General features: G+C 39.3%; 1 protein-coding gene across 4 annotated transcripts in view; it reads right to left on the bottom strand.

Moving 5' to 3' along the window:
- Eogt (EGF-domain O-GlcNAc transferase) overlaps positions 1-21792 on the bottom strand; it is a 36573-nt gene extending 14781 nt beyond the window's left edge. For 2 of the 4 annotated variants that reach the window (XM_053790847.2, XM_053790845.2), the window contains exons 1-12: positions 21561-21792; positions 17020-17211; positions 15962-16055; positions 14376-14488; positions 13482-13630; positions 11888-12054; positions 11447-11544; positions 9970-10066; positions 8987-9066; positions 8670-8870; positions 7408-7541; positions 1215-1317 (exon numbers count right to left, since the gene is read on the bottom strand). In XM_053790847.2, the coding sequence (XP_053646822.2) occupies positions 1215-1317; positions 7408-7541; positions 8670-8870; positions 8987-9066; positions 9970-10066; positions 11447-11544; positions 11888-12054; positions 13482-13630; positions 14376-14488; positions 15962-16055; positions 17020-17193 (1410 nt within the window). In that variant the 5' untranslated portion in view covers positions 17194-17211; positions 21561-21792. Of the gene's footprint in view, positions 1-1214; positions 1318-7329; positions 7542-8669; positions 8871-8986; positions 9067-9969; positions 10067-11446; positions 11545-11887; positions 12055-13481; positions 13631-14375; positions 14489-15961; positions 16056-17019; positions 17212-20723; positions 20866-21560 lie in introns of all 4 variants that reach the window. The other 2 variants (XM_053790846.2, XR_008408483.2) reach the window with 2 other exon arrangements.
- Between the last annotated feature and the right edge of the window lie 3290 nt (positions 21793-25082).

The following is a 25082-nucleotide window of genomic DNA, read 5'->3' as shown; positions in this document are numbered from 1 at the left end:
AGGCTGGAGGCAGTGGAGATGTCATGTCTGAGGGCAATGTGTGGTGTGAATATAATGCAGAGAATTCGTAGTTTGGAAGTTAGGAGGAGGTGCGGGATTACCAAAACTGTTGTCCAGAGGGCTGAGGAAGGGTTGTTGAGGTGGTTCGGACATGTAGAGAGAATGGAGCGAAACAGAGTGACTTCAAGAGTGTATCAGTCTGTAGTGGAAGGAAGGCGGGGTAGGGGTCGGCCTAGGAAAGGTTGGAGGGAGGGGGTAAAGGAGGTTTTGTGTGCGAGGGGCTTGGACTTCCAGCAGGCATGCGTGAGCGTGTTTGATAGGAGTAAATGGAGACAAATGGTTTTTAATACTTGACGTGCTGTTGGAGTGTGAGCAAAGTAACATTTATGAAGGGGTTCAGGGAAACCGGCAGGCCGGACTTGAGTCCTGGAGATGGGAAGTACAGTGCCTGCACTCTGAAGGAGGGGTGTTAATGTTGCAGTTTAAAAACTGTAGTGTAAAGCACCCTTCTGGCAAGACAGTGATGGAGTGAATGATGGTGAAAGTTTTTCTTTTTCGGGCCACCCTGCCTTGGTGGGAATCGGCCAGTGTGATAATAAAAAAAAATATTACCTTGCTCACAAGCCTCAAAAACCATTTGTTTCCACTCATTCCTATCTAACATGCCTGCTGCATGTCCAAGCCCCTTACACACAAAACCTCCTGTGGGGGGTTATACAGTGGTTGGGAATGGGAGGCAATTAAGGCTGATCCAAGGAAGGGAAGGGTAGCTCTAATTCCTTAGATTAAGAGCTTTTCACTAGCATTAAGGTGCCCCTCTCCCCCTCATATAAAACCTACCTCCATTATTCTTCTTTCAATGCACCAGCCACATCCCACCAAGGCTGGGTGGCCCAAAAAGAAAAACAAAAGTTTCTCTTTTAAACTTTAGTAATGTATAGAGGAGAAGGGGTTACTAGCCCCTTCCTCCTGGCATTTTGGTCGCCTCTTACGACACTCATGGCTTATGGAGGAAGAATTCTGTTCCACTTTGGTATGGAGAGCTCCAATATTATGGTTCATAAACAAAAATTAACAAAATTCTCAACACACTACTTACAGTATTTCATCTTTGCTCAGGTGTGATCTACACTCGCAACACTGTTCTCTTAAGACACATTATAATAGCTGAAATTTCCCAGTAAAAATACTTAGTGAAAATAATCATTGTTTACCTCATCTTCAGGTTTCAGGAGAGTGCTGTTCTCCCAAGTTATGTATTTGATCCCTCGCAACCGAGCCAAGTCCTTGTAGCAGTTTGGATCAAAACAGTTATACCTGGAAAGTTAATATTATCACTAATAAATAATGTAAACAGAATTCTAACTGTAAGCTTTCCTTACTCCATACTAACTCAGTAATACTAAAAATCATTAATCTATACAGTAGTAAAGAACAAGACAATCCTATGAAATTTTATTTTTTTCCTAACATGCCAGCCATCTCTCACCAAAGTAGGGTAGCCTCTCCCCCCCAAAAAAAGAGGAAGCATTTTCCCCATCATTCATTTACTGTCTTGCCAGAGGTGTGCTGATATCAGAGTTCAGATGGCCCTCTGAACTACAACCTCTCCCACCGAGGCAGGGTGACCCAAAAAAGAAAGAAAATCCCCAAAAAGAAAATACTTTCATCATCATTCAACACTTTCACCACACTCGCACATTATCACTGTTTTTGCAGAGGTGCTCAGAATACAACAGTCTAGAAGCATACACATATAAAGATACACAACATATCCCTCCAAACTGCCAATATCCCAAACCCCTCCTTTAAAGTGCAGGCATTGTACTTCCCATTTCCAGGACTCAAGTCCGACTATATGAAAATAACCGGTTTCCCTGAATCCCTTCACTAAATATTACCCTGCTCACACTCCAACAGATCGTCAGGTCCCAAGTACCATTCGTCTCCATTCACTCCTATCTAACACGCTCACGCACGCTTGCTGGAAGTCCAAGCCCCTTACCCACAAAACCTCCTTTACCCCCTCTCTCCAACCCTTTCGAGGACGACCCCTACCCCGCCTTCCTTCCCCTATAGATTTATATGCTTTCCATGTCATTCTACTTTGATCCATTCTCTCTAAATGACCAAACCACCTCAACAACCCCTCTTCTGCCCTCTGACTAATACTTTTATTAACTCCACACCTTCTCCTAATTTCCACACTCCGAATTTTCTGCATAATATTTACACCACACATTGCCCTTAAACAGGACATCTCCACTGCCTCCAACCGTCTCCTCGCTGCTGCATTTACCACCCAAGCTTCACACCCATATAAGAGTGTTGGTACTACTATACTTTCATACATTCCCTTCTTTGCCTCCATAGATAACGTTTTTTGACTCCACATATACCTCAACGCACCACTCACCTTTTTTCCCTCATCAATTCTATGATTAACCTCATCCTTCATAAATCCATCCGCCGACACGTCAACTCCCAAGTATCTGAAAACATTCACTTCTTCCATACTCCTCCTCCCCAATTTGATATCCAATTTTTCTTTATCTAAATCATTTGACACCCTCATCACCTTACTCTTTTCTATGTTCACTTTCAACTTTCTACCTTTACACACATTCCCAAACTCATCCACTAACCTTTGCAATTTTTCTTTAGAATCTCCCATAAGCACAGTATCATCAGCAAAAAGTAACTGTGTCAATTCCCATTTTGAATTTGATTCCCCATAATTTAATCCCACCCCTCTCCCGAACACCCTAGCATTTACTTCCTTTACAACCCCATCTATAAATATATTAAACAACCATGGTGACATTACACATCCCTGTCTAAGACCTACTTTTACCGGGAAGTAGTCTCCCTCTCTTCTACACACCCTAACCTGAGCCTCACTATCCTCATAAAAACTCTTTACAGCATTTAATAACTTACCACCTATTCCATATACTTGCAACATCTGCCACATTGCTCCTCTATCCACTCTATCATATGCCTTTTCTAAATCCATAAATGCAATAAAAACTTCCCTACCTTTATCTAAATACTGTTCACATATATGCTTCAATGTAAACACTTGATCTACACATCCCCTACCCACTCTGAAACCTCCTTGCTCATCCGCAATCCTACATTCTGTCTTACCTCTAATTCTTTCAATTATAACCCTACCGTACACTTTTCCTGGTATACTCAGTAAGCTTATTCCTCTATAATTTTTACAGTCTCTTTTGTCCCCTTTCCCTTTATATAAAGGGACTATACATGCTCTCCGCCAATCCCTAGGTACCTTCCCCTCTTTCATACATTTATTAAACAAAAGTACCAACCACTCCAACACTATATCCCCCCCTGCTTTTAACATTTCTGTCATGATCCCATCAGTTCCAGCTGCTTTACCCCCTTTCATTTTACGTAATGCCTCACGTACCTCCCCCACACTTACATTCTGCTCTTCTTCACTCCTAAAAGATGGTATACCTCCCTGACCAGTGCATGAAATTACTGCCTCTGTTTCTTCCTTAACATTTAAAAGTTCCTCAAAATATTCTCGCCATCTACCTAATACCTCCATCTCCCCATCTACTAACTCCCCTACTCTGTTTTTAACTGACAAATCCATATTTTCCCTAGGCTTTCTTAACTTGTTTAACTCACTCCAAAATTTTTTCTTATTTTCATTAAAATTTCTTGACAGTGCCTCTCCCACTCTATCATCTGCTCTCCTTTTGCACTCTCTCACCACTCTCTTTACCTTTCTTTTACTCTCCATATACTCTGCTCTTCTTATAACACTTCTGCTTTGTAAAAACCTCTCATAAGCTACCTTTTTCTCTTTTATCACACCCTTTACTTCATCATTCCACCAATCACTCCTCTTTCCTCCTGCCCCCACCCTCCTATAACCACAAACTTCTGCCCCACATTCTAATACTGCATTTTTAAAACTATTCCAACCCTCTTCAACCCCCCCACTACTCATCTTTGCACTAGCCCACCTTTCTGCCAATAGTCGCTTATATCTCACCCGAACTTCCTCCTCCCTTAGTTTATACACTTTCACCTCCCTCTTACTTGTTGTTGCCACCTTCCTCTTTTCCCATCTACCTCTTACTCTAACTGTAGCTACAACTAAATAATGATCCGATATATCAGTTGCCCCTCTATAAACATGTACATCCTGGAGCCTACCCATCAACCTTTTATCCACCAATACATAATCTAATAAACTACTTTCATTACGTGCTACATCATACCTTGTATATTTATTTATCCTCTTTTTCATAAAATATGTATTACTTATTACCAAATTTCTTTCTACACATAGCTCAATTAAAGGCTCCCCATTTACATTTACCCCTGGCACCCCAAATTTACCTACTACTCCCTCCATAACATTTTTACCCACTTTAGCATTGAAATCCCCAACCACCATTACTCTCACACTTGATTCAAAACTCCCCACGCATTCACTCAACATTTCCCAAAATCTCTCTCTCTCCTCTACACTTCTCTCTTCTCCAGGTGCATACACGCTTATTATAACCCACTTTTCACATCCAATCTTTATTTTACTCCACATAATCCTTGAATTAATACATTTATAGTCCCTCTTTTCCTGCCATAGCTTATCCTTCAACATTATTGCTACTCCTTCTTTAGCTCTAACTCTATTTGAAACCCCTGACCTAATCCCATTTATTCCTCTCCACTGAAACTCTCCCACCCCCTTCAGCTTTGTTTCACTTAAAGCCAGGACATCCAGCTTCTTCTCATTCATAACATCCACAATCATCTCTTTCTTATCATCTGCACAACATCCACGCACATTCAGACTTCCCACTTTGACAATTTTCTTCTTCTTATTCTTTTTAGTAATCTTTACAGGAAAAGGGGTTACTAGCCCATTGTTCCCGGCATTTTAGTTGACTTTTACAACACGCATGGCTTACGGAGGAAAGATTCTTATTCCACTTCCCCATGGATATAAAAGGAAAATTAATAAGACCAAGAACTATTAAGATAAAATCAAAGAAAACTCAGATGAGTGTGTATAAATAAATGTGTACATGTATGTGTAGTGTGACCTAAGTGTAAGTAGAAGTAGCAAGACATACCTGTAATCTTGCATATTTATGAGACAGACAAAAGACATCAGCAATCCTACCATCATGTAAAACAATCACAGGCTTTCGTTTTACACTCACTTGGCAGGACGGTAGTACCTCCCTGGGTGGTTGCTGTCTACCAACCTACTACCTATATATATATATATATATATATATATATATATATATATATATATATATATATATAATATATATATATATATATATATATATATATATTTTTATTTTTTTTTTTTTTTTTTTCAACAAGTCGGCCGTCTCCCACCGAGGCAGGGTGACCCAAAAAAGAAAGAAAATCCCCAAAAAGAAAATACTTTCATCATCATTCAACACTTTCACCACACTCACACATTATCACTGCTTTTGCAGAGGTGCTCAGAATACAACAGTTTAGAAGCATATACGTATAAAGATACACAACATATCCCTCCAAACTGCCAATATCCCAAACCCCTCCTTTAAAGTGCAGGCATTGTACTTCCCATTTCCAGGACTCAAGTCCGACTATATGAAAATAACCGGTTTCCCTGAATCCCTTCACTAAATATTACCCTGCTCACACTCCAACAGATCGTCAGGTCCCAAGTATCATTCGTCTCCATTCACTCCTATCTAACACGCTCATGCACGCTTGCTGGAAGTCCAAGCCCCTCGCCCACAAAACCTCCTTTACCCCCTCTTTCCAACCCTTTCGAGGACGACCCCTACCCCTCTTTCCTTCCCCTATAGATTTATATGCTTTCCATGTCATTCTACTTTGATCCATTCTCTCTAAATGACCAAACCACCTCAACAACCCCTCTTCTGCCCTCTGACTAATGCTTTTATTAACTCCACACCTTCTCCTAATTTCCACACTCCGAATTTTCTGCATAATATTTACACCACACATTGCCCTTAGACAGGACATCTCCACTGCCTCCAACCGTCTCCTCGCTGCTGCATTTACCACCCAAGCTTCACATCCATATAAGAGTGTTGGTACTACTATACTTTCATACATTCCCTTCTTTGCCTCCATAGATAACGTTTTTTGACTCCACATATACCTCAACGCACCACTCACCTTTTTTCCCTCATCAATTCTATGATTAACCTCATCCTTCATAAATCCATCCGCCGACACGTCAACTCCCAAGTATCTGAAAACATTCACTTCTTCCATACTCCTCCTCCCCAATTTGATATCCAATTTTTCTTTATCTAAATCATTTGATACCCTCATCACCTTACTCTTTTCTATGTTCACTTTCAACTTTCTACCTTTACACACATTCTCAAACTCATCCACTAACCTTTGCAATTTTTCTTACGTGTTGGCCGTCTCCCACCAACGCAGGGCGATCCGAAAAAAACACTTTCACCATCATTCACACTATCACTGTCTTGCCAGAGGTGCACAGATATGACACTTGCCAACATGAAACTGAGGAAAAGGTTTCAAGCAAATACCCTTCAATACAAGTGCCTTTATGCTGGTGACGGGTCCTTCATCTAAGGAACCAGAGCCAATTTCCTCTTCCTTGGATCAAACCTAATTTCATTCATGGTGGAAGCTAAATTCATAAGGGTGATGCAACATCTAGGGAATGGGAAACATCCCGGGTCTGTCCAAGGTAAAGGAGGATAGGTCCGATTTCTTCAAATAAAAAATCCCTCGCTAGAATCAAGCAATGTCAATAAATAACAAAAAGGCACAATACCGTGACTGGAACGATACACAAATAACCCGCACATAAAAGAGAGAAGCTTACGACTTTGTCAATGGTCCAAGTCGGACCGAAACGTCGTCGTAAGCTTCTCTCTTTTATGTGCGGGTTATTTGTGTATCAAGCAATGTCCCTTGAATCACAAAATCGTTATAACGTGATTGCAGATAAACTACAGAATAGGTGGGGTTTGAACCCATGGCAAGTAAGTCCTAAAACTCCAGACCAGCGCACTGGCCTGGAGTTTTACCACTCACTTGGCATGGATTCAAACTCCACCTGTTCTGCAGTCAAGTCCCATGAAAGGAAGCAACTTTGAATACCTCCCATTCCCTAGCTGCTGAATGACTCCTTTGGGTTTAGTGCTCTCCCATGATTATTATTATTCTGTACAATGAGTTTTGTTTATTATACAAATACACATATAATAGAGTAGTAGAAATTGTAATATTTTTCTGGAGAGTGTCTTGCGAGGTTAAGCGCACCTGTTCTGGCACCAGAGAGCCGGGAACTTGAGTGAAGCTGATATATAGGTAGGTTTTCATAGATCTAGAGAATCTTACAGCTCAAAAATAACAGCCCAGTCTGGCAGAAAGAGTAGGTGAGTGAGGCCGGCACCGTGCATGCCGATAAATACATCTGTCCACTGGTCCTGACGCAGCTGCTGCCGAAAGTCCATCCTGTGACTATACTCAGCCTGAGGGAAAAATGTAATGACATTTTACAAGTGATATTATTTGTTGAGCATGGGATGAAGTCATATATTTTACTAAAACTTTTTGTAAACATTGATCATCTCCCAATGAGGAAGAGTGACCCCCAAAAGAAAGAAGGAACACATTCACTGTCCTTCATTCAACTACTGTCTTGCTAGAAGTGCTGAAATCACAATTTAGATGACCCTCCAAACTGCAACATACCTACTCCCCCCTTCAGAGTGCAGGCACTGTACTTTCCACCTCCAGGACTCAAGTCCTGCTAACCAATTTCCCTGAATCCCTCCATAACTGTTACCTTGCTCATACTCCGACAGCATATCAATTAAAAAAAAAACTCGTCTCCACTTACTCCACTCTAACATGCTCACATAAGTCTTTTGGCAGTTCAAGCCCCAAGCACTCAAACCTTCCTTTCTCTTCCTCCTTCAACCTTTCCTGGGACAGTTGATAAATAAAACGCTTGTGCAAGACTTTTATTAACTCTTAAACGGTCCAAACGTATATATACGTTTTTTCAACATCTGAAAGTATGTAAAAAAATGTAGATCTTCTTTTTTGTTTTATATTTGAAAACGTGTAAAAAAAAGCTTTTAACTACATTTTTTTTTTGTTATATTTGAAAATATGTGAAAAAAGTAGATCTACTTTGGAGGACTACGAATTTGAACATCGATCTGTTTGGACCGTTTAAGGGTTAAGATTGATGGAGTGAACACATCGACTTCAAGTTGAGGGACTGATAACCTCCAACTCCTCTTCTTCCATTGGCTAGTACCGATGAAAGCTTACAAAGATTTATAAAATAAGTACTGAGACTCACCAAAATATACTACAGCAACTGCAAATTGAGATTCATCAGAATATACTACAGTAACTACAAATTGTGGGCTGTCCAGTTACATATAAAGCACACACTATCCAATGTTATATTCTTCTTCTAATAATTAATTTGGTTAACTCCTTCTCCTGTGTAAATTACTAAATGGAAAAAAAAGGAAAGCCTTTGTTTCTCCTTTTTTGGGTTGCCCTGCCTTGCTGGGAGGCAGCTGGTGTAGTAAAAAAATTTTTTTTATCTAATCGCATTGAGAAGGAAAGTTACGACTGACCTTGCGTACGATGAACTTCTTATCGCTCCTCAGGGCCTTGATGAGTTGTGCCTCATTTAGAACACGACGGAACTCAGTGTTGCGGGAAAGCAGAGTTATGTGGATGGTACCGTCCCCCTGGGACCTCCCTGCAACACCCAGGCGGTGCAAAATGTGACGAGAAAATGCATGGAACAAACCACTCTTTTCACATCCCCATATCTGCAAAAAAATACAGGAAAATGTGGATAAATTTCTACTAAAAACATATAAAAAACATTCTTATATAAAAGAGTGTTCTACTGTACATTATATTATGAGAACAAGATAGTACATACAATTGGAGTGTTGTAGTAGAGACCAAAAATCATGCGAGGCAGCAGAGGAAACACCACATCTTTGAAACACACACGTTCACCTGCAAAAATCATTAAAGTAAGTTTATTTAGGTACAGGTACACACAAATAACTAGGTAGTAGGTTGGTAGACAGCAACCACCGTCCTGCCAAGTGAATGTGAAATGGAAACCTGTAATTGTTTTACACGATGGCAAGAGTGCTGGTGTCTTTCTCTGTCTCAGAAACATGCAGAATACCAGGTATATCTTGCTACTTCTATTTACACTGAGGTTACACTACACATTCATGTACATTCATGTACTTCCATATACTATATATACATGTACACATACCCATCTGGCTTTTCTTCTTTTTCTTAATAGTTCTTGTTCTTCTTTACTTCATCTCCATGTGAAGTGGAAAAGAATTCTTCCTCTGTAAGCCATGTGTGTTGTAAGAGGCAACTATAATGCCAGGAGCAAGGGGCTAGTAACCCCTTCTCCTGTATAAATTACTAAATTTAACCCTTAAGAAAGCATGTAAAATCGAATGTAGATCTATGTTCGGAGTGCTACGCAAGTGAACATAGATCTACGTTTGGACAGTTTAAGGGTTAAAAAGAAAAACTTTAGTGTTTCTCTTTAGGTCACCCCTCCTCGGTGGGATATGGGAGGTTCGTTGAAAAAAATAATAATAATGATAATGATAATAATAATTATTATAATAATAATAATACCCCATGGGGAAGTGGAACAGAATTCTTCCTCAGTAAGCCATGAGTGTCCTAAGTGGTTACCAGCACCTTGCAGGGAGCAAGGGGCTAGTAACCCCTTCTCCTGTATACATTACCAAATTTAAAAAGAGAAATTTTTGTTTTTCTTTTTTAGGTCACCATGCCTCGGTAGGATATAGCCGGTTTGTTGAATATAATAATAACAACAACAATAAAGATGACTAATAATAATACAAGTGACAGCAGTACCTGCAACATGATTGAGGGTCCATACCGGAGTCTTGGTGAAGGCATCAAATACAACACCAAAGTTAGAGCGGTAAGGAAGTGTCTCCCAGATCAGGATCTGTGAGGATGATAAACAACTTTCTATTATTCTCATCATCATCCTCTTTTTCTATGTTCACTATTAATTTCCATCTTTTATACACCCTTCTAAACTGCTCCACCTCTTTTCAGAATCTGTGAGAAGAACTGTGTTGTCGGCAGAGCAACTGTGACAAGTGACACTTTATACATCATCATACTTTATTTTAACATGATATATTGTTTACACAGAAACATGTGACACTGAAGTGCATGTTGAAAGTCCATAGTTAATGTAAAGCATTTCAGGTAAGTTAAAGCCTAATTTAAGACTACAAGACTGTACATGATTATTAGAAAAGGTTAGATGGGTTACAGTCTAGTGAGTTTCATAGTACAGTGGACCCCCGGTTAACGATATTTTTTCACTCCAGAAGTATGTTCAGGTGCCAGTACTGACCGAATTTGTTCCCATAAGAAATATTGTGAAGTAGATTAGTCCATTTCAGACCCCCAAACATACACGTACAAATGCACTTACATAAATACACTTACATAATTGGTTGCATTCGGAGGTAATCGTTATGCGGGGGTCCACTGTAATATCTTTTACATTAGATGACATTAGATTCTTTATCTTTTAATGTCACAGCTCTCCTCAACACCCTAGCATTCACTTCTTTCACACCCTCATTTATAAACATGTTTAAATAACCACAGTGACATTACATTCCTTTCTAAAATCTACTTTCACTGGGAAACAGTCCCCTTCTTCCTATATACCCTAAACCCAGCCTCACTATCTGCATAAAAGCTCTTTGCTGCTTTTAGTAACCTATTACCCATTCCATACATTTAAGACTGCCACACTGCTTCCCCTATCATATGCCTCTTTTAAGTCCATAAATGCAACTAACAGCTCTGTACCCTTATCTAAGTAATGCTCACTTATCTGCTTTAATGTAAATAATTAGTCTACATATTCCTACCCTTCCTAAATTCTCCCTCCTCCTTTTCACTCCTACTATTGTCTTACTCATAACTTTATCAATAATTCTACCATACACTTTACATGGTATATTCAACAGGCTTATCCATCTATAATTATTGCATTCCCTCTATCTTCTTTTCCCTGATACATGGGAACTATCAATGCTCTCTGCTTATGTATTTTCCCCTCTTTCATGCATATTTATTTTTTAACACATCAGCTGTTTCACACCGAGGCAGCACGAGCCAAAAAAGATACAGGAGAAGGGGTTACTAGCCAGTTGCTCCCGGCATTTTAGCTGCCTCTTGCAACTACTGAATGTGCACTTGTATCGCACCATCGTAAAGCTGAAATATAGTAAGACGAAACATGGTAAAGCAAGGAGCAGCCATACAGAAGAAAGCACATGCAGTAGGAGCCACAACCTACCTGAGTGTTGCGGGAGAAAGCAGACTCGTGGGAGTTGTTGAGATGTTGAGAAGTGTAAAGGTTGAAGAAGTCACAGAAGTGGTGATACATATTCACAGCTGAAGATTTTAAAAGAAACACCAATATTAATTTCCTAAAGTTACTGAATATCCTTAAAATTAAAGACACTGTAGATATTATAAAATATTATAATCAGTTCATAAACACTCTAGCAGCAGACACCTACTTGCTTACCGAGTGCGAAAAATGAATAAACCACTATTATATCATATTTCCCTAGTCAAAGAAAGGGATAAGGAAATACAATACCTGAATTTTTTTCTTAAACACAATGGTCGTCTCCCACCAAGGCAGGATGACTATTATATTATAAAAATTTAAGCTGAAAACTAGAATCGAAAGAAAGAATATTATTAAACTCCACTCATGGGTCCTACTTACTAGCATCTAATTTCATGATAAATGTAGGAGTGTTAACCCAGCGGTCGCACATCTTCCTTCCTGGTTGTACTGGTTCCTCTTGCTCGGTGAAGAAGCGCATCTCCGGCCCCCATGACTGAAGGGGACTAATAAGGACAGCATTTTTTCCTAGGAGTTCTTTATTTAATCTGAAATGTACAAAAACCTTGAAAAGAAGTGAAGGTGGAGATAAATGGTATAAAATACCAACATGGTGGAAAAAAGTCAAAGATGCAGTATAATGTGATCCTTTATTGACTACTGGGCTTTATCAAGTCACAAACAGATTCAAATTCAAATTCAAATTCAAAGTTTATTCTCTATAAGGATTACAATGCTGAGTTTACAGAAATTTGAATATTGTGTGGTTTACATGTAGTAAAAATGTGATTACAGAGTGTACCACTAGAACGCTTAGCATGGCTAGGCATTTCGGGCAGGGTATAGAATACACGAGTATATATAAGGTGGAGAGTCAGGTGGAGAATGTTGGGTAGGTTGTGAGACAGATCCGCAGCTCTGTCTCACATACTGACTTGATGAAGCCTATTGTGTAGAGGAAACGTAGTCAATAAAGGATCACATTATACTGTATCTGTGACTATTTTCCCAAAAAGTGAAGATGTGTAGACACGAGCACTTGTGCACACTACTTCATTTATTCACTAGTATTGTTATATATGTGAGATGTTCACAGCTCTAACATACAGTGCTAAATGTATGTATTCATTACACTCTCAATTCAATTCAGATTCAAAGTTTATTTCCACATGATACATTGTTTATGGAGAATACATGTAGGACACCCATAGTTATAAACAACATTCCAGGCAAAAGGGTCTGAACAACCAGCTAATATTTCATGTGTTATTACATTAAAAACTGATTATTAAATTCAATTATTCTGCAACTTTGGTCAACATAAATGCACCTTTAATATTTCAAATACTTAACCAGTTAAGCATTCCTTGAATCCCTTCATAAATGCTACTGACATTCTAATAGCATGTTGAATCTTTAAAACTACTTGTTTCCACTCAGTCCACTTCAGCATGCTCATACATGTCTGCTGGATGCTCAAGCCCCTACCACTTAATACCACCCTACCAACCAATGGCTAGCTGTATTGAGCACTGAATACAGTGGACCCCCGGTTAACGATATTTTTTCACTCCAGAAGTATGTTCAGGTGCCAGTACTGACCGAATTTGTTCCCATAAGGAATATTGTGAAGCAGATTAGTCCATTTCAGACCCCCAAACATACACGTACAAACGCACTTACATAAATACACATACATAATTGGTCGCATTCGGAGGTAATCGTTATGCGGGGGTCCACTGTATATTATAGTGTAAACACATTATCAGGCATTTTAAATGCATTCAATATTGAAAAAATGCTCTTTTCCCACTAGGTGGTGATTTTTGCTTATCGCCAGGAGTCAGGAACCTAAAAGGCATAAAAACAGGGCCCTCCTTTACTCTACTTTTTAAAGAAATTATTATTACAGTATTATTATGTAGATGAGAGGCAAGTGTATATGCACCTCACCAGCCAGTAGGTCTTCACTCACCTGCAGTGACCACCAATCTGCCCCATCTCCAACACATCCATGTGGTAATGTACAATCTCCTTTCTGTGTTTCAACGGACGGAAATCTATATAAATATTTTTGCCCCGGCAGAACTGGAGGTGGTCAGTGCACTCCAGAGAAGAGTCCTCCTGCAAAGCAGAAACTCAAAATTAAAAAAAAAAACTACACATTGTGTATCAGGACTTAAGAGTATCAAAAATCTTTCCTACGAGGATAGACCGAGGGCACTGAATCTGCACCCTCTGGAAAGGTGTAGAATTCGGGGGGATACGATCGAGTTGTATAAAAGGAAAACAGGAATAAAGGGGATGTAAATAATGTACTAAAAATATCTAACCAAGACAGGACTCGCAGCAATGGTTTTAAGTTGTAAGAATTTAGATTTAGAAAGGAAATGGGAAACCATTACGTACTTTAGTAATAGAGTTGTGGATGAGTGGAACAAACTCCCAAACAGTCATTGAAGCAAAAACCTTGTGTAGCTTCTAAAATAAGTACATGAGTGGGTGTGGGTGGGTGTGAGTTGGGCTTGCCTAGCATGGGACAGTAGGCCTCCTGCAGTGCTCCTTCTTTCTTATGTTATGTTGCTATTATTATATACTATATGAAAAATGTTAAGCCCATATGAATCATCAGTGTCACTCAGCAAAGATGAAAGACATGAGGCATCCTTGTAGGCAGTAATACTTACTGTTTACAAAAAGATGAGCTGCAGCTGGGGTGGTAGTGCACTCAGCTCCCGCATTGAGTTCCAAGGTTCAATCCCAATTTCTTAAGTGTTTCCACCCATATAGTATGTCACTGATGTCAACTATGGTCTATATAAGTTGTATCATGTACTTGTAGAAATAAAGAATATTATTATTATCTCACCTCTCCCTCAGGTTGGCAGTACACTTGCAACTGATTTCGTTGCGTTTTTATATAGCCAAAGTCTCCTTGCTCGATGAAAGTTGAAATTTGTTCTTGTTTGGTCTGAACCCAACCTGAAAATTTGATACCGAATGATTTTTAAACAAATTAATCAATAACTAAAATTAAAAAGGAACAATTGATCAGAGAATGAGTGGGGTTCAAACTCGAAACAAATAAGCTGTAAAACGTGTAGGCCAGTGTGCTAGCCATTGGTCCACGGGCTTAACAAGATTCATACAACTAGGTATATTTATACACCACAGGGCAGTTAACATGGGCCACCACTGTGACCACAAATGCAAGTTTTTATAGATATATCTCACACATGCAAGTTTTAGGACCTGTTAGCCATGGGTTCAAACCCCAAGCATTCTATGACTTCTTTGCAATCTTATGATTTTGTGAGTGATGAATAAAAAATTTACATAAATGGTTCAGAGAACCAACAGGAATGCCCATGGTTCAATCCTTGGTACAGGTGGAAACATTGGGTGTGTTTACTTACACCTACTGTCCCTGTTCACCTAGCTGTAGGTAGGTACCTGGGTGTTACTCAACTAGTGTGGGTTGCATCTTGAGGGACAAAATTAACCTAAGTTGCCCAAAATGATCTACATAACCAGGGGCTTTCTACATAGTATGTCGCTAATTCAGCTATCATCTGTATAAGTTATATCACGTACAGTGGTACCTCGGGATACGAACAGCTCAAAACTCGAACAATTATGTAAGTGTATTTATGTAAGTGTTTTTGTAAGTGTATTTTTGGGGGTCTGAAACGGATTAATCTAATTTACATTATTCCTTATGGGAACAAATTCGTTTGGCATCAGCACTCGAACAGCCTTCTGGAATGAAATAAATTCGTATCCCTAGGTACCACTGTACTTGTAGAATAATAATTCTTTCTTTCAACAAACCGGCCATATCCCACCGAGGCAGGGTGGCCCAAAAAGAAAAACGAAAGTTTCTCTTTTTAACTTCAGTAATATATACAGGAGAAAGGGTTACTAGCCCCTTGCTCCAGGGATGTTAGTCACCTCTTAAGACATGCATGGCTTATGGAGGAAGAATTCTGTTCCACTTTCCCGTGGAGATAAGAGGAAATAAACAAGAACAAGATATAGTAAGAAAACAGAAGAAAACCCAGAGGTGTATGTGCATCATGACTCACGAAATCGTAATGACACGATTGCAAACAAACCATACCACGGGTGGGGATAGAACCCACGGGTTCTATCCCCATCTGTGGTATGGTTTGTATATGTGTATATATGCTCGTGCATGCATGTGTAGTGTGACCTAAGTGTAAGTAGAAGTAGCAAGACATACCTGAAATCTTGCATGTTTATGAGACAGAAAAAAGACACCAGCAATCATACCATTATGTAAAACAATTATAGGCTTTCATTTTACACTCACTTGGCAGGATGGTAGTACCTCCCTGGGTGGTACAGCCACAACTAGTCAATTGAATACATCCCAGTAGCAGCCCTCAGGCACAAGGTCACACCAACTTCACCCTCATGGAGGCTTCAACTAACCTTTAGCATCACCAGGACACGATGGTTGACTGTATGAGTGTTCGGCAGTGCAACCATCTTCGTATCCCCAGCATGCAGCTCGGTCAAGATGCATCTGTCACATGATCAATATACATTGACACATATTTTTATTAAAGTCCCCTTTTAAAGCTTCTTTATATTAAATCCCACAAAATAAATAAAAGTAGAATTAACAGGCAGCACAATACAGGTGGTCCTTGACTTACGATGGGGTTAAGTCCAACAAACCCATTGTAAGTCAAAAATATCCTAAGTCGAATATGAATGTGATATGATAAATAAATAAATAACTACTGTCACTGAATAAGTAAATAAACATATAATTACCACAACTAACTAAATAACAGTACAGGTCGGTAATCAGTCATCCGGTTCCAGCAGTAATCCAGCACTAATTTCGGCTAGCATAATTTCAAATTTCATCATTATACTGACTCAAATCATTATACTCAAATTTCATCATTATACTGACTCAGAAATTGTGCAGATGGTTGTAAATCCACAGCAGCAAGCCAGTGGAGGAGAAAGCTGTGATGAAAATGAGGAAGATGTAGCAGAAAGAGTCTCTGTTGATAGGTTAATTAAGTGTATTCTAACCTAACCGCTCTGTAATCTGGCAAACTCACTAATCCGGCACACTACAAGTCCCAATGAAGTTGGATTAGTGATAGCTGACATGTATAAGGTTTGTTAGGTAAGACACATATGCAACAGTTAGGTGTATATGTGTCTTACCTAACAACCTGTCGGTATTTTATACCATTTTATTGTTCACCATGTATAAGGTTTAGGAGAAACACTGTGTACAACATAAACAGTTTATTTGCGTACAAAACATTCATATGCATGAAAACATATGAAAACATTCGTATGCATGAACAGAAAAGTACAAAATAACTTAAGCTAAGAGGGAAACAGTACAGTTGTCAGTACGAGTGGTTGAATGTCGAGCAAGTCGTAAGTCAGATGGTACTTGTATTATTAAAAAAAATTATAAAAATCTTCCTTTTTTATAACTAAGAAATGAAAGGTCTTGCCTTGTATGGACACGATGAACTCTTGCGACATTCTTCAGCTACTGTTGGATTATTGTTGAAGAAGATTGCAATATGTTCTGGAGGAAGGTGCAACTCAGTCCATGGGAATGCCTCCACACCCAGTACAAGCACCAACAATACCAACCACAACTGCACTACATATCCTCTCATCATTTTTGCTTTACTGTCAATCTGAAATAAGAAAATTATAGTATGTATAAAGCACTCAACATTTTTCAGTAATATTAACAACTATACACTTCATCAATACAAGACTTTCCCAGGAAGAATAAAAATGCCCAATGCCATGACTGGAACATTGCACAAATAAGAGGTCCCCAGCTTATAAATGACTGCTAATCCAGATTTATTCTTTATAATTTAGGGTTGTGAGCCAAGCAACAATTTAAGGGTTGAGCCAAGCAATAATTTAAGGGACATGAACCAAGCAACAAATTAAAACATCACATACAAGCACAAACACAACAGGCACCAAAAAAAGGCAGGAACAAACAAAGGTGCCAGCTAACAGCCTTCAATAAAAACATCATACAGCATGTACACTTTAGGCATGTTGTACATTATTTAGAAAAATATCATTCGTAGTTCCTCTCATAATCTTTTGTGTTAGATAAAAGGACACAGATGCCACTACTGCAACATTTTATTGTGGCAACGCTTCACTCTCCAGGAGCTTTGTTGGTAATTTTACCAACATTATTATAATATATATATATATATACAGTGGACCCCCGCTTAACGATCACTTCCCAATGCGACCAATTATGTAAGTGTATTTATGTAAGTGCGTTTGTACGTGTATGTTTGGGGGTCTGAAATGGACTAATCTACTTCACAATATTCCTTATGGGAACAAATTCGGTCAGTACTGGTACCTGAACATACTTCTGGAATGAAAAAAGATCGTTAATCGGGGGTCCACTGTGTGTATATATATACAGTGGACCCCCGCATACCGTCGGCATCACATAACGTTCAATCCACATACCGCTCGCTTTTATCGCAAAAATTTTGCCTCGCATACCGCTCAAAAACCCGCTCACCGCTCTTCGTCCGAGATGCGTCCAATGTGCGCCCTTAGCCAGCCTCACATGTGCCGCCGGTGGCATTGTTTACCAGCCAGCCTCCGCGGTAACATCCAAGCATACAATCGGAACATTTCGTATTATTACAGTGTTTTTGGTGATTTTATCTGCAAAATAAGTGACCATGGGCCCCAAAGAAAGCTTCTAGTGCCAACCCTACAGCAATAAGGGTGAGAATTACTATAGAGATGAAGAAAAAGATCATTGATAAGTATGAAAGTGGAGTGCGTGTCTCCGAGCTGGCCAGGTTGTATAATAAACCCCAATCAACCATCGCTACTATTGGTGGTACAGCTGCTGCTGCTGCTGTACCACTGTCAGCTGCTGCTGCTGCTGCTGCACTGTCAGCTGCTGCTGTAGCACCGTCAGTTGCTGCTGCTGTTGTACCACCGTCAGCTGCTGCTGCTGCTGTAGTACCGTCTGCTGCTGCTGTAGTACCGTCTGCTGCTGCTGTAGCATCGTCTGCTGCTGCTGTAGCACTGTCAGCTGCTGCTGTAGCACTGTCAGCTGCTGCTGCTGTTGTACCACCATCAGCTGCTGCTGCTGCTGCTGTAGTACCGTCTGCTGCTGCTGTAGCATCGTCTGCTGCTGCTGTAGCACTGTCAGCTGCTGCTGCTGCTGCTGTACCACCGTCAGCTGCTGCTGTAGTACCGTCTGCTGCTGCTGTAGCATCGTCTGCTGCTGCTGTAGCACTGTCAGCTGCTGCTGCTGCTGTACCACCATCAGCTGCTGCTGTAGTACCGTCAGCTGCTGCTGCTGCTGTACCACCATCAGCTGCTGCTGTAGTACCGTCTGCTGCTGCTGTAGCATCGTCTGCTGCTGCTGTAGCACTGTCAGCTGCTGCTGCTGCTGTAGCACTGTCAGCTGCTGCTGCTGCTGTAGCACCGTTGTTGGTGTGGCTTATTGAGAATACCAAGAAACAATTAACCCCAGAGGATTTGCCACCCAGGATAACCCAAAAAAGTCAGTGTCATCGAAGACTGTCTAACTTATTTCCATTGGGGTCCTTAATCTTGTCTCCCAGGATGCAACCCACACCAGTCGACTAACACCCAGGTGAACAGGGAAAAATGCCTGGAACTAGTGCTCATATTGCTGAATTTAAAGCCAGCAAAGGTTGGTTTGAGAGATTTAAGAATCGTAGTGGCATACACAGTGTGATAAGGCCTGTTCTGGAAGAAAATGCCAAACAGGACCTACAGTACTCAGGAGGAAAAGGCACTCCCAGGACAGTGTCTCATCAGTCATTGCTGCATCTTCAATAAAGGTAAGTGTCATTTATTCTTCATTTAGTAGACTAGTACATGCACAATATATATTGTGCATGTACTACTCTACTATTGTGCATGTATCCTTCTCTTTGTGTGTAGGAAAATGTATATTTCATGTGGTAAAAATTTTTTTTTCATACTTTTGGGTGTCTTGCACGGATTAATTTGATTTCCATTATTTCTTATGGGGAAAATTCATTCGCATACCGATCATTTCGCATAACAATGAGCCCTCTTGCACGGATTAAGGTCGCTATGCGGGGGTCCACTGTATATATATATATATATATATATATATACATACATACATACATACATACATACATACATACATACATTACTGACAAATGTTAATATTGACATCTACAAGAGTGTCATAAGGGGCATGGGATAGCCAGTGAACACACTTTTCCACAAATTACTGAAGTTTGAAATGTTGAGATTGTGTACGTGTGTGATCTTTGTAATTTACGGTGTGTCATCATTTTACTTACTTACACTTAACTAATTAGGTACATTACTGTACCTAAAAAAAGGTATATCACAGGTAAAGGTATAAAGGTAATAAACTCGTGTAATGTAAAAAGAACTTGTAGGTAAAATTATGCACTAACCACTCGCAGATAAACTTATACATTACCAAGGTCTTTATGATAGTTGCACGGGTCACAAAGAAACAAGGGACAGTGTGCTACACATCTTATGAGGTGAATCTTTACTAAGTGTTTCTTGTTGTGGTATCCAGCGGGTGGTATTAGAAGGCTGGCAGGAGACACTTCTCACCCCACCTGCACACACTGGCTGACAAAATTGAAGATCAACTATTTGAGGCACAAGAAATTACCAAGATGTGTGTAAGGAAGGCGAGGAAAGTCAAGTGAATTTGTGAGAGCGGTGAACCTTGTAGGAACAATGTATAAGCTGTATCGTGTATGTGTAGAAATAAAGATTATTAGCATTATTATAAAGATACACAGTAAAGACAGAGAAAAGAGGGTTATTAGTAGTTAAGAGGCTGGCCCAGGAGCTAAGACTCACCCCTGCAAACACATCTACTGCTGAGAAGTTAGCAAATATGGTACATAAGCTTTATTCAGGGTACATCTGCAACAGTTATTTACATTGACTTATATTTGTAGTATTAGTGGTGATAGATAAGATTTTGTTTAGATTTGTAACCCTGGAGAGTTAGCCACCCAGGATAACCCAAGAAAGTCAAGTGTGTCATCGAGGACTGTCTGTCTTGTTTCTATTGTGGTCCTCAATCTTGTCCCCCAGGATGTGACCCACACCAGTCCACTAACACTCAAGTACCTATTGTACTTACTTGCTAGGTGAACTGGGACAACAGGTGTAAGGAAACACGTCCAATGTTTCTACCCGTACCGGGGATCGAACCCTGGACCCTCAGTGTGTGAAGCAGGCAGGTAGTGATAGTTGCAGTACTAGTAGTGGTGATAGTTGTAGCACTAGTAATGATGATAGTAAAAGTACTAGTGATGATGACAGTTTAAATATCCATGATGATTACATAAAACACAAAATCATCATAGGCCTGCAGACAGTGATAAAAGTCAGCCTAGGATAATACAATAAAGCTTAATAAACATACACAGATGACAAAATCTCCCATTTTTTAGGATTGCTTGTTTATTTAGCAATATTTGTATGCCATTTAAATGAAAATTAAAATAATACACCTACAATACCCGGTAACAGTAAATATTAAATCTATTCAATTATAAAATATAAGTTCAGTAAATATATATACCAAAATTAACATACTGTATACCTATGTAGTGATTATTCTTAATGCAACATTGTACATATAAAACAGGAAGGGACCCAAGGTAAGTCCCTGCGGGACTCCTCTAATTTACAAATATTGATTCAATATTAAAAATTGTTTCTTATTATTTATATAACAACTGAACCAGTCTATAGATCCTATGGTGAAAGGTATTTCATGGCTGTCAAATAATATTTGAGTAACTCGACTGTGAAAAAAACTTTCAATACGAGTATTAACAGTAATATAAGCAGGAGAATTATACTGAGTGGGTAAGTAGCTACTAATTTATCCATTGTACTATAAAAGTACCGCCAGTACATCTGTAATACTCAGTAATATAATAAAAAAAAATACAAAAAAAATGGTGCATACCTGTACAACGACCTTGTCAGTACACTCTTCACTGATTCATCACTACACTCCCTCTCTTGTACTTACTAAAGTAAGTAAGTAAGTGTGTTAAGTGGCAGCCAGTGCACAAGTGGCAGCCAGTAGCCTCCGTAATGTGGATATAATCAATTTTTATTAAGTTTTTCCCAGACGGACTTTTGAGTCTCTGGCATCACTGATGTTATTGTGGGTGTTAAGGGCCAGTGTAGTTATCCTTATGTTAATAGTAAGTAAGTAAGTAAGTAAGTAAATTTATTCAGGTATACACAATACAGTTAATATCTATTATTTAATATCTGTTATTTAATATCTTTATTTACTACCAGTACATGTACAAGGTATACACACCATAGTTGACATTAATAATATACTACTATATAGATTATTATTATTATTATTAAAATCAAGGAGAAAGCGCAAAACCCGGGGGATTATACAGCGCCTTGGGGGATGTAGAAGGCATTCAGGCTTAATTCGGGGAACTGGAGCACAGATCCAACTCCCTAAATCAAGAGCCCCTCACCAACATCAAGGAACCTTCCTTGAGGGGACTACTATATAGAAAGTTGCTTGTTATGCTGAGCATTTCCTGCAGATTAGGTCAGTTTTGTCCCAGGATGCGACCCACACCAGGTACCCATTTTATTGATGGGTGAACATACATAATAGGTGTAAAGAAACACGTCCAATGTTTCTACCCTCGCTGGGAATCAAACCAGGACCCTCGCCGTGTGAAGCGAGAGCTTTAGCCACCAGGCCACGGGGCACCGTGGATAACAAAGATAAAGATTGTATCTCTTTGTAAAGGTTACAATGTGTAATTGCAATTATGTTTGCTAAGTACAAAGTCACTAACATGGTGAGGCATTTATGGCAGACTGATCCTAATACATTATAACTACTCAAATCTAGACAAGATAGGAGTGCTTAACTTGTATTAAGATCTTTATTTAATCTAAATACTAATGCAAGGTAGTCAGGGTAGAGGTTTATAATAATAACCTTGAAGTTACACATAATAATAAAACAATATTACAAATAATGGTTCAAACAGTGGTATTTAATGGATTGGCAGATGTTTAATAGACTAGAAGTCATATAATATTTGGGAGAGTTGCTTCAAACTGATCAGAAGTTGTATTGAGAGATGAGATGATTTTTAAGCAAAGTCTTAAATTTATAAGTAGTCATGGGATCCTTTAAAGGACCCCAATGGAAATAAGTCACTCTATGTGACTTTTTTGTGTTATCCCAGGTTCTCTACACATATGCTGCTATGTATGATAATTCTATGTAACTGTATTTGTGTATACCTGAATAAACTTACTTACTTACTGGTTCAGGTAGTGAATTCCAGATCTTTTGGCCCTTTATGTGCACTGTATTCTTGCAGTGTGAGACTGACACAGGGATGTTGAAGAGTCCCTTGTATTGTGACTGTGTTCTGTTGTAGCTATGATGGAGAAGTTTAAGTGGAGGGTTTATATTGGAGTAAGTAAATTAATAAGTAGGTAAGTAAATTTGTAAGTAGGGGTAGGCAGTTAAGTGAATTAGTAAGTGGGTAGGGAGGTAAGTAAATTAGTAGGTAGGTAAGTAAATTAGTAAGTAGGTAGGTAGGTAAGTAAATTAGTAAGTGGGTAGGTAGGTAAGTAAATTAGTAGGTAGGTAAGTAAATTAGTAAGTAGGTAGGTAGGTAAGTAAATTAGTAAGTGGGTAGGTAGGTAAGTAAATTAGTAAGTGGGTAGGTAGGTAAGTAAATTAGTAAGTAGGTAGGTAGGTAAGTAAATTAGTAAGTAGGTAGGTAGGTAAGTAAATTAGTAAGTAGGTAGGTAGGTAAGTAAATTAGTAAGTAGGTAGGTAGGTAAGTAAATTAGTAAGTAGGTAGGTAGGTAAGTAAATTAGTAAGTAGGTAGGTAGGTAAGTAAATTAATAAGTAGGTAGGTAGGTAAGTAAATTAATAAGTAGGTAGGTAGGTAAGTAAATTAGTAAGTAGGTAGGTAAGTTTTTTATTCAGGTACAGGTGTACATAAATACAGTTAAACAAATTATCATACATGGTAACGTGTGTGTAAATTACCCACCATAATAACCTAAAAAAAATGTCAGGCAAAGTGACTTATTTCCATTGTTGTCCTTGTAATATATTTTTACAGAAACCTTTAAACATCAAAGTTCGAAGTTAAAACATCTAAGCAACTCAACTATGTGAAGATCAGTTACAATAACAAGGAGATATACTAGGAATAATGTAAAGTGACCTATTTACGTCAGCATTAAGATCAGATCACAGTAAAGGCTACATGCATGTTAGCTGTGGAAGAAGTCACTCTCCTCCCTTTCTGTAGCTTCGTTCATTAGGACCTTTCTGTAGCTTCATTCATTAGGTACCTTTCTACAGTTTCATTGACTAGGTACCTTTCAGATGTCTTCCTAAACTAGCTCATTCTCTGACATGCTTTGACATGTGCAGGCAGTCCGTCCCACTCCTTCATTTCTGTACAATAAAAGGTGTTTGAGGCCTGACCACCTACTGTGGGTACTACAATGTTTTGTCCCTTTCCCCTAGTACTATATTTGTGTTGGTTCCCAACTTCGACAAGCTTGGTAGCAAGATATTCTGGACTGTTCGTGAGCAATTTTATAAATGAGATTTAAGTTCAATTGTTTTACTGTCTTCAACATTCAGCATAATCAGTTGATGTAATTGATCCTGGCCTACATGTTCTCTTAGACCAGGTCCAGGATGAACCTCACCATTTTGTTCTGGCTGATTTGTAGCCTATCTTTTGATTTTTTGTTAACGCAGTGTACCTTGAAGAGCAGGGCTCCTTCTTTCTTAAATTCTTATGTATGAGAGCTAGACATAAGTTCCTGTGAGCCTCAGTAGGTACACACTGTGCCTCAGGAGGTAGACACTGTGCCTCATTAGGTACACACTGTGCCTCAGGAGGTAGGCACCGTGCCTCAGTAGGTACACACTGTGCCTCAGGAGGTAGACACCGTGTCTCAGTAGGTAAACACTGTGCCTCAGAAGGTAGACACCGTGCCTCAGTAGGTACACACTGTGCCTGTCTATAGAGGAACTTTAGTCTGGCATTCGCTTTCTTTACCACACTGTTTCCCCATCAAAATCAAAGACCCCAATGGAAATAGGTCACTAACTTTTTTCTTTTTTGGTTATCTTAGGCAATTTACAATATGTATGATAATTGTACTTATGTGCATCTGTGCCAAAATAAACTTATTAAACGTGGACACTCCAGCAACATCGGTGATCAGGTACCAGCGACTATATTTGGAAAATATGAAAGTAATTATCAGAGAGGGTGAAGATAGATTGTGTGGTGACTTGTGCTGTGAGAGTTAGTGTGGACCAGTAGACCCACCACACTTACTAGACCAACCGAACCAGACCCACCACACCTACTAGACCAACCGAACCAGACCCACCACACCTACTAGACCAACCGAACCAGACCCACCACACCTACTAGACCAACCGAA

The sequence above is a fragment of the Cherax quadricarinatus genome, chromosome 88 (genome assembly GCF_038502225.1).
Source record: "Cherax quadricarinatus isolate ZL_2023a chromosome 88, ASM3850222v1, whole genome shotgun sequence".
NCBI lineage: Eukaryota > Metazoa > Arthropoda > Malacostraca > Decapoda > Parastacidae > Cherax > Cherax quadricarinatus.
This window is presented reverse-complemented; position numbering and strand designations above follow the sequence as displayed.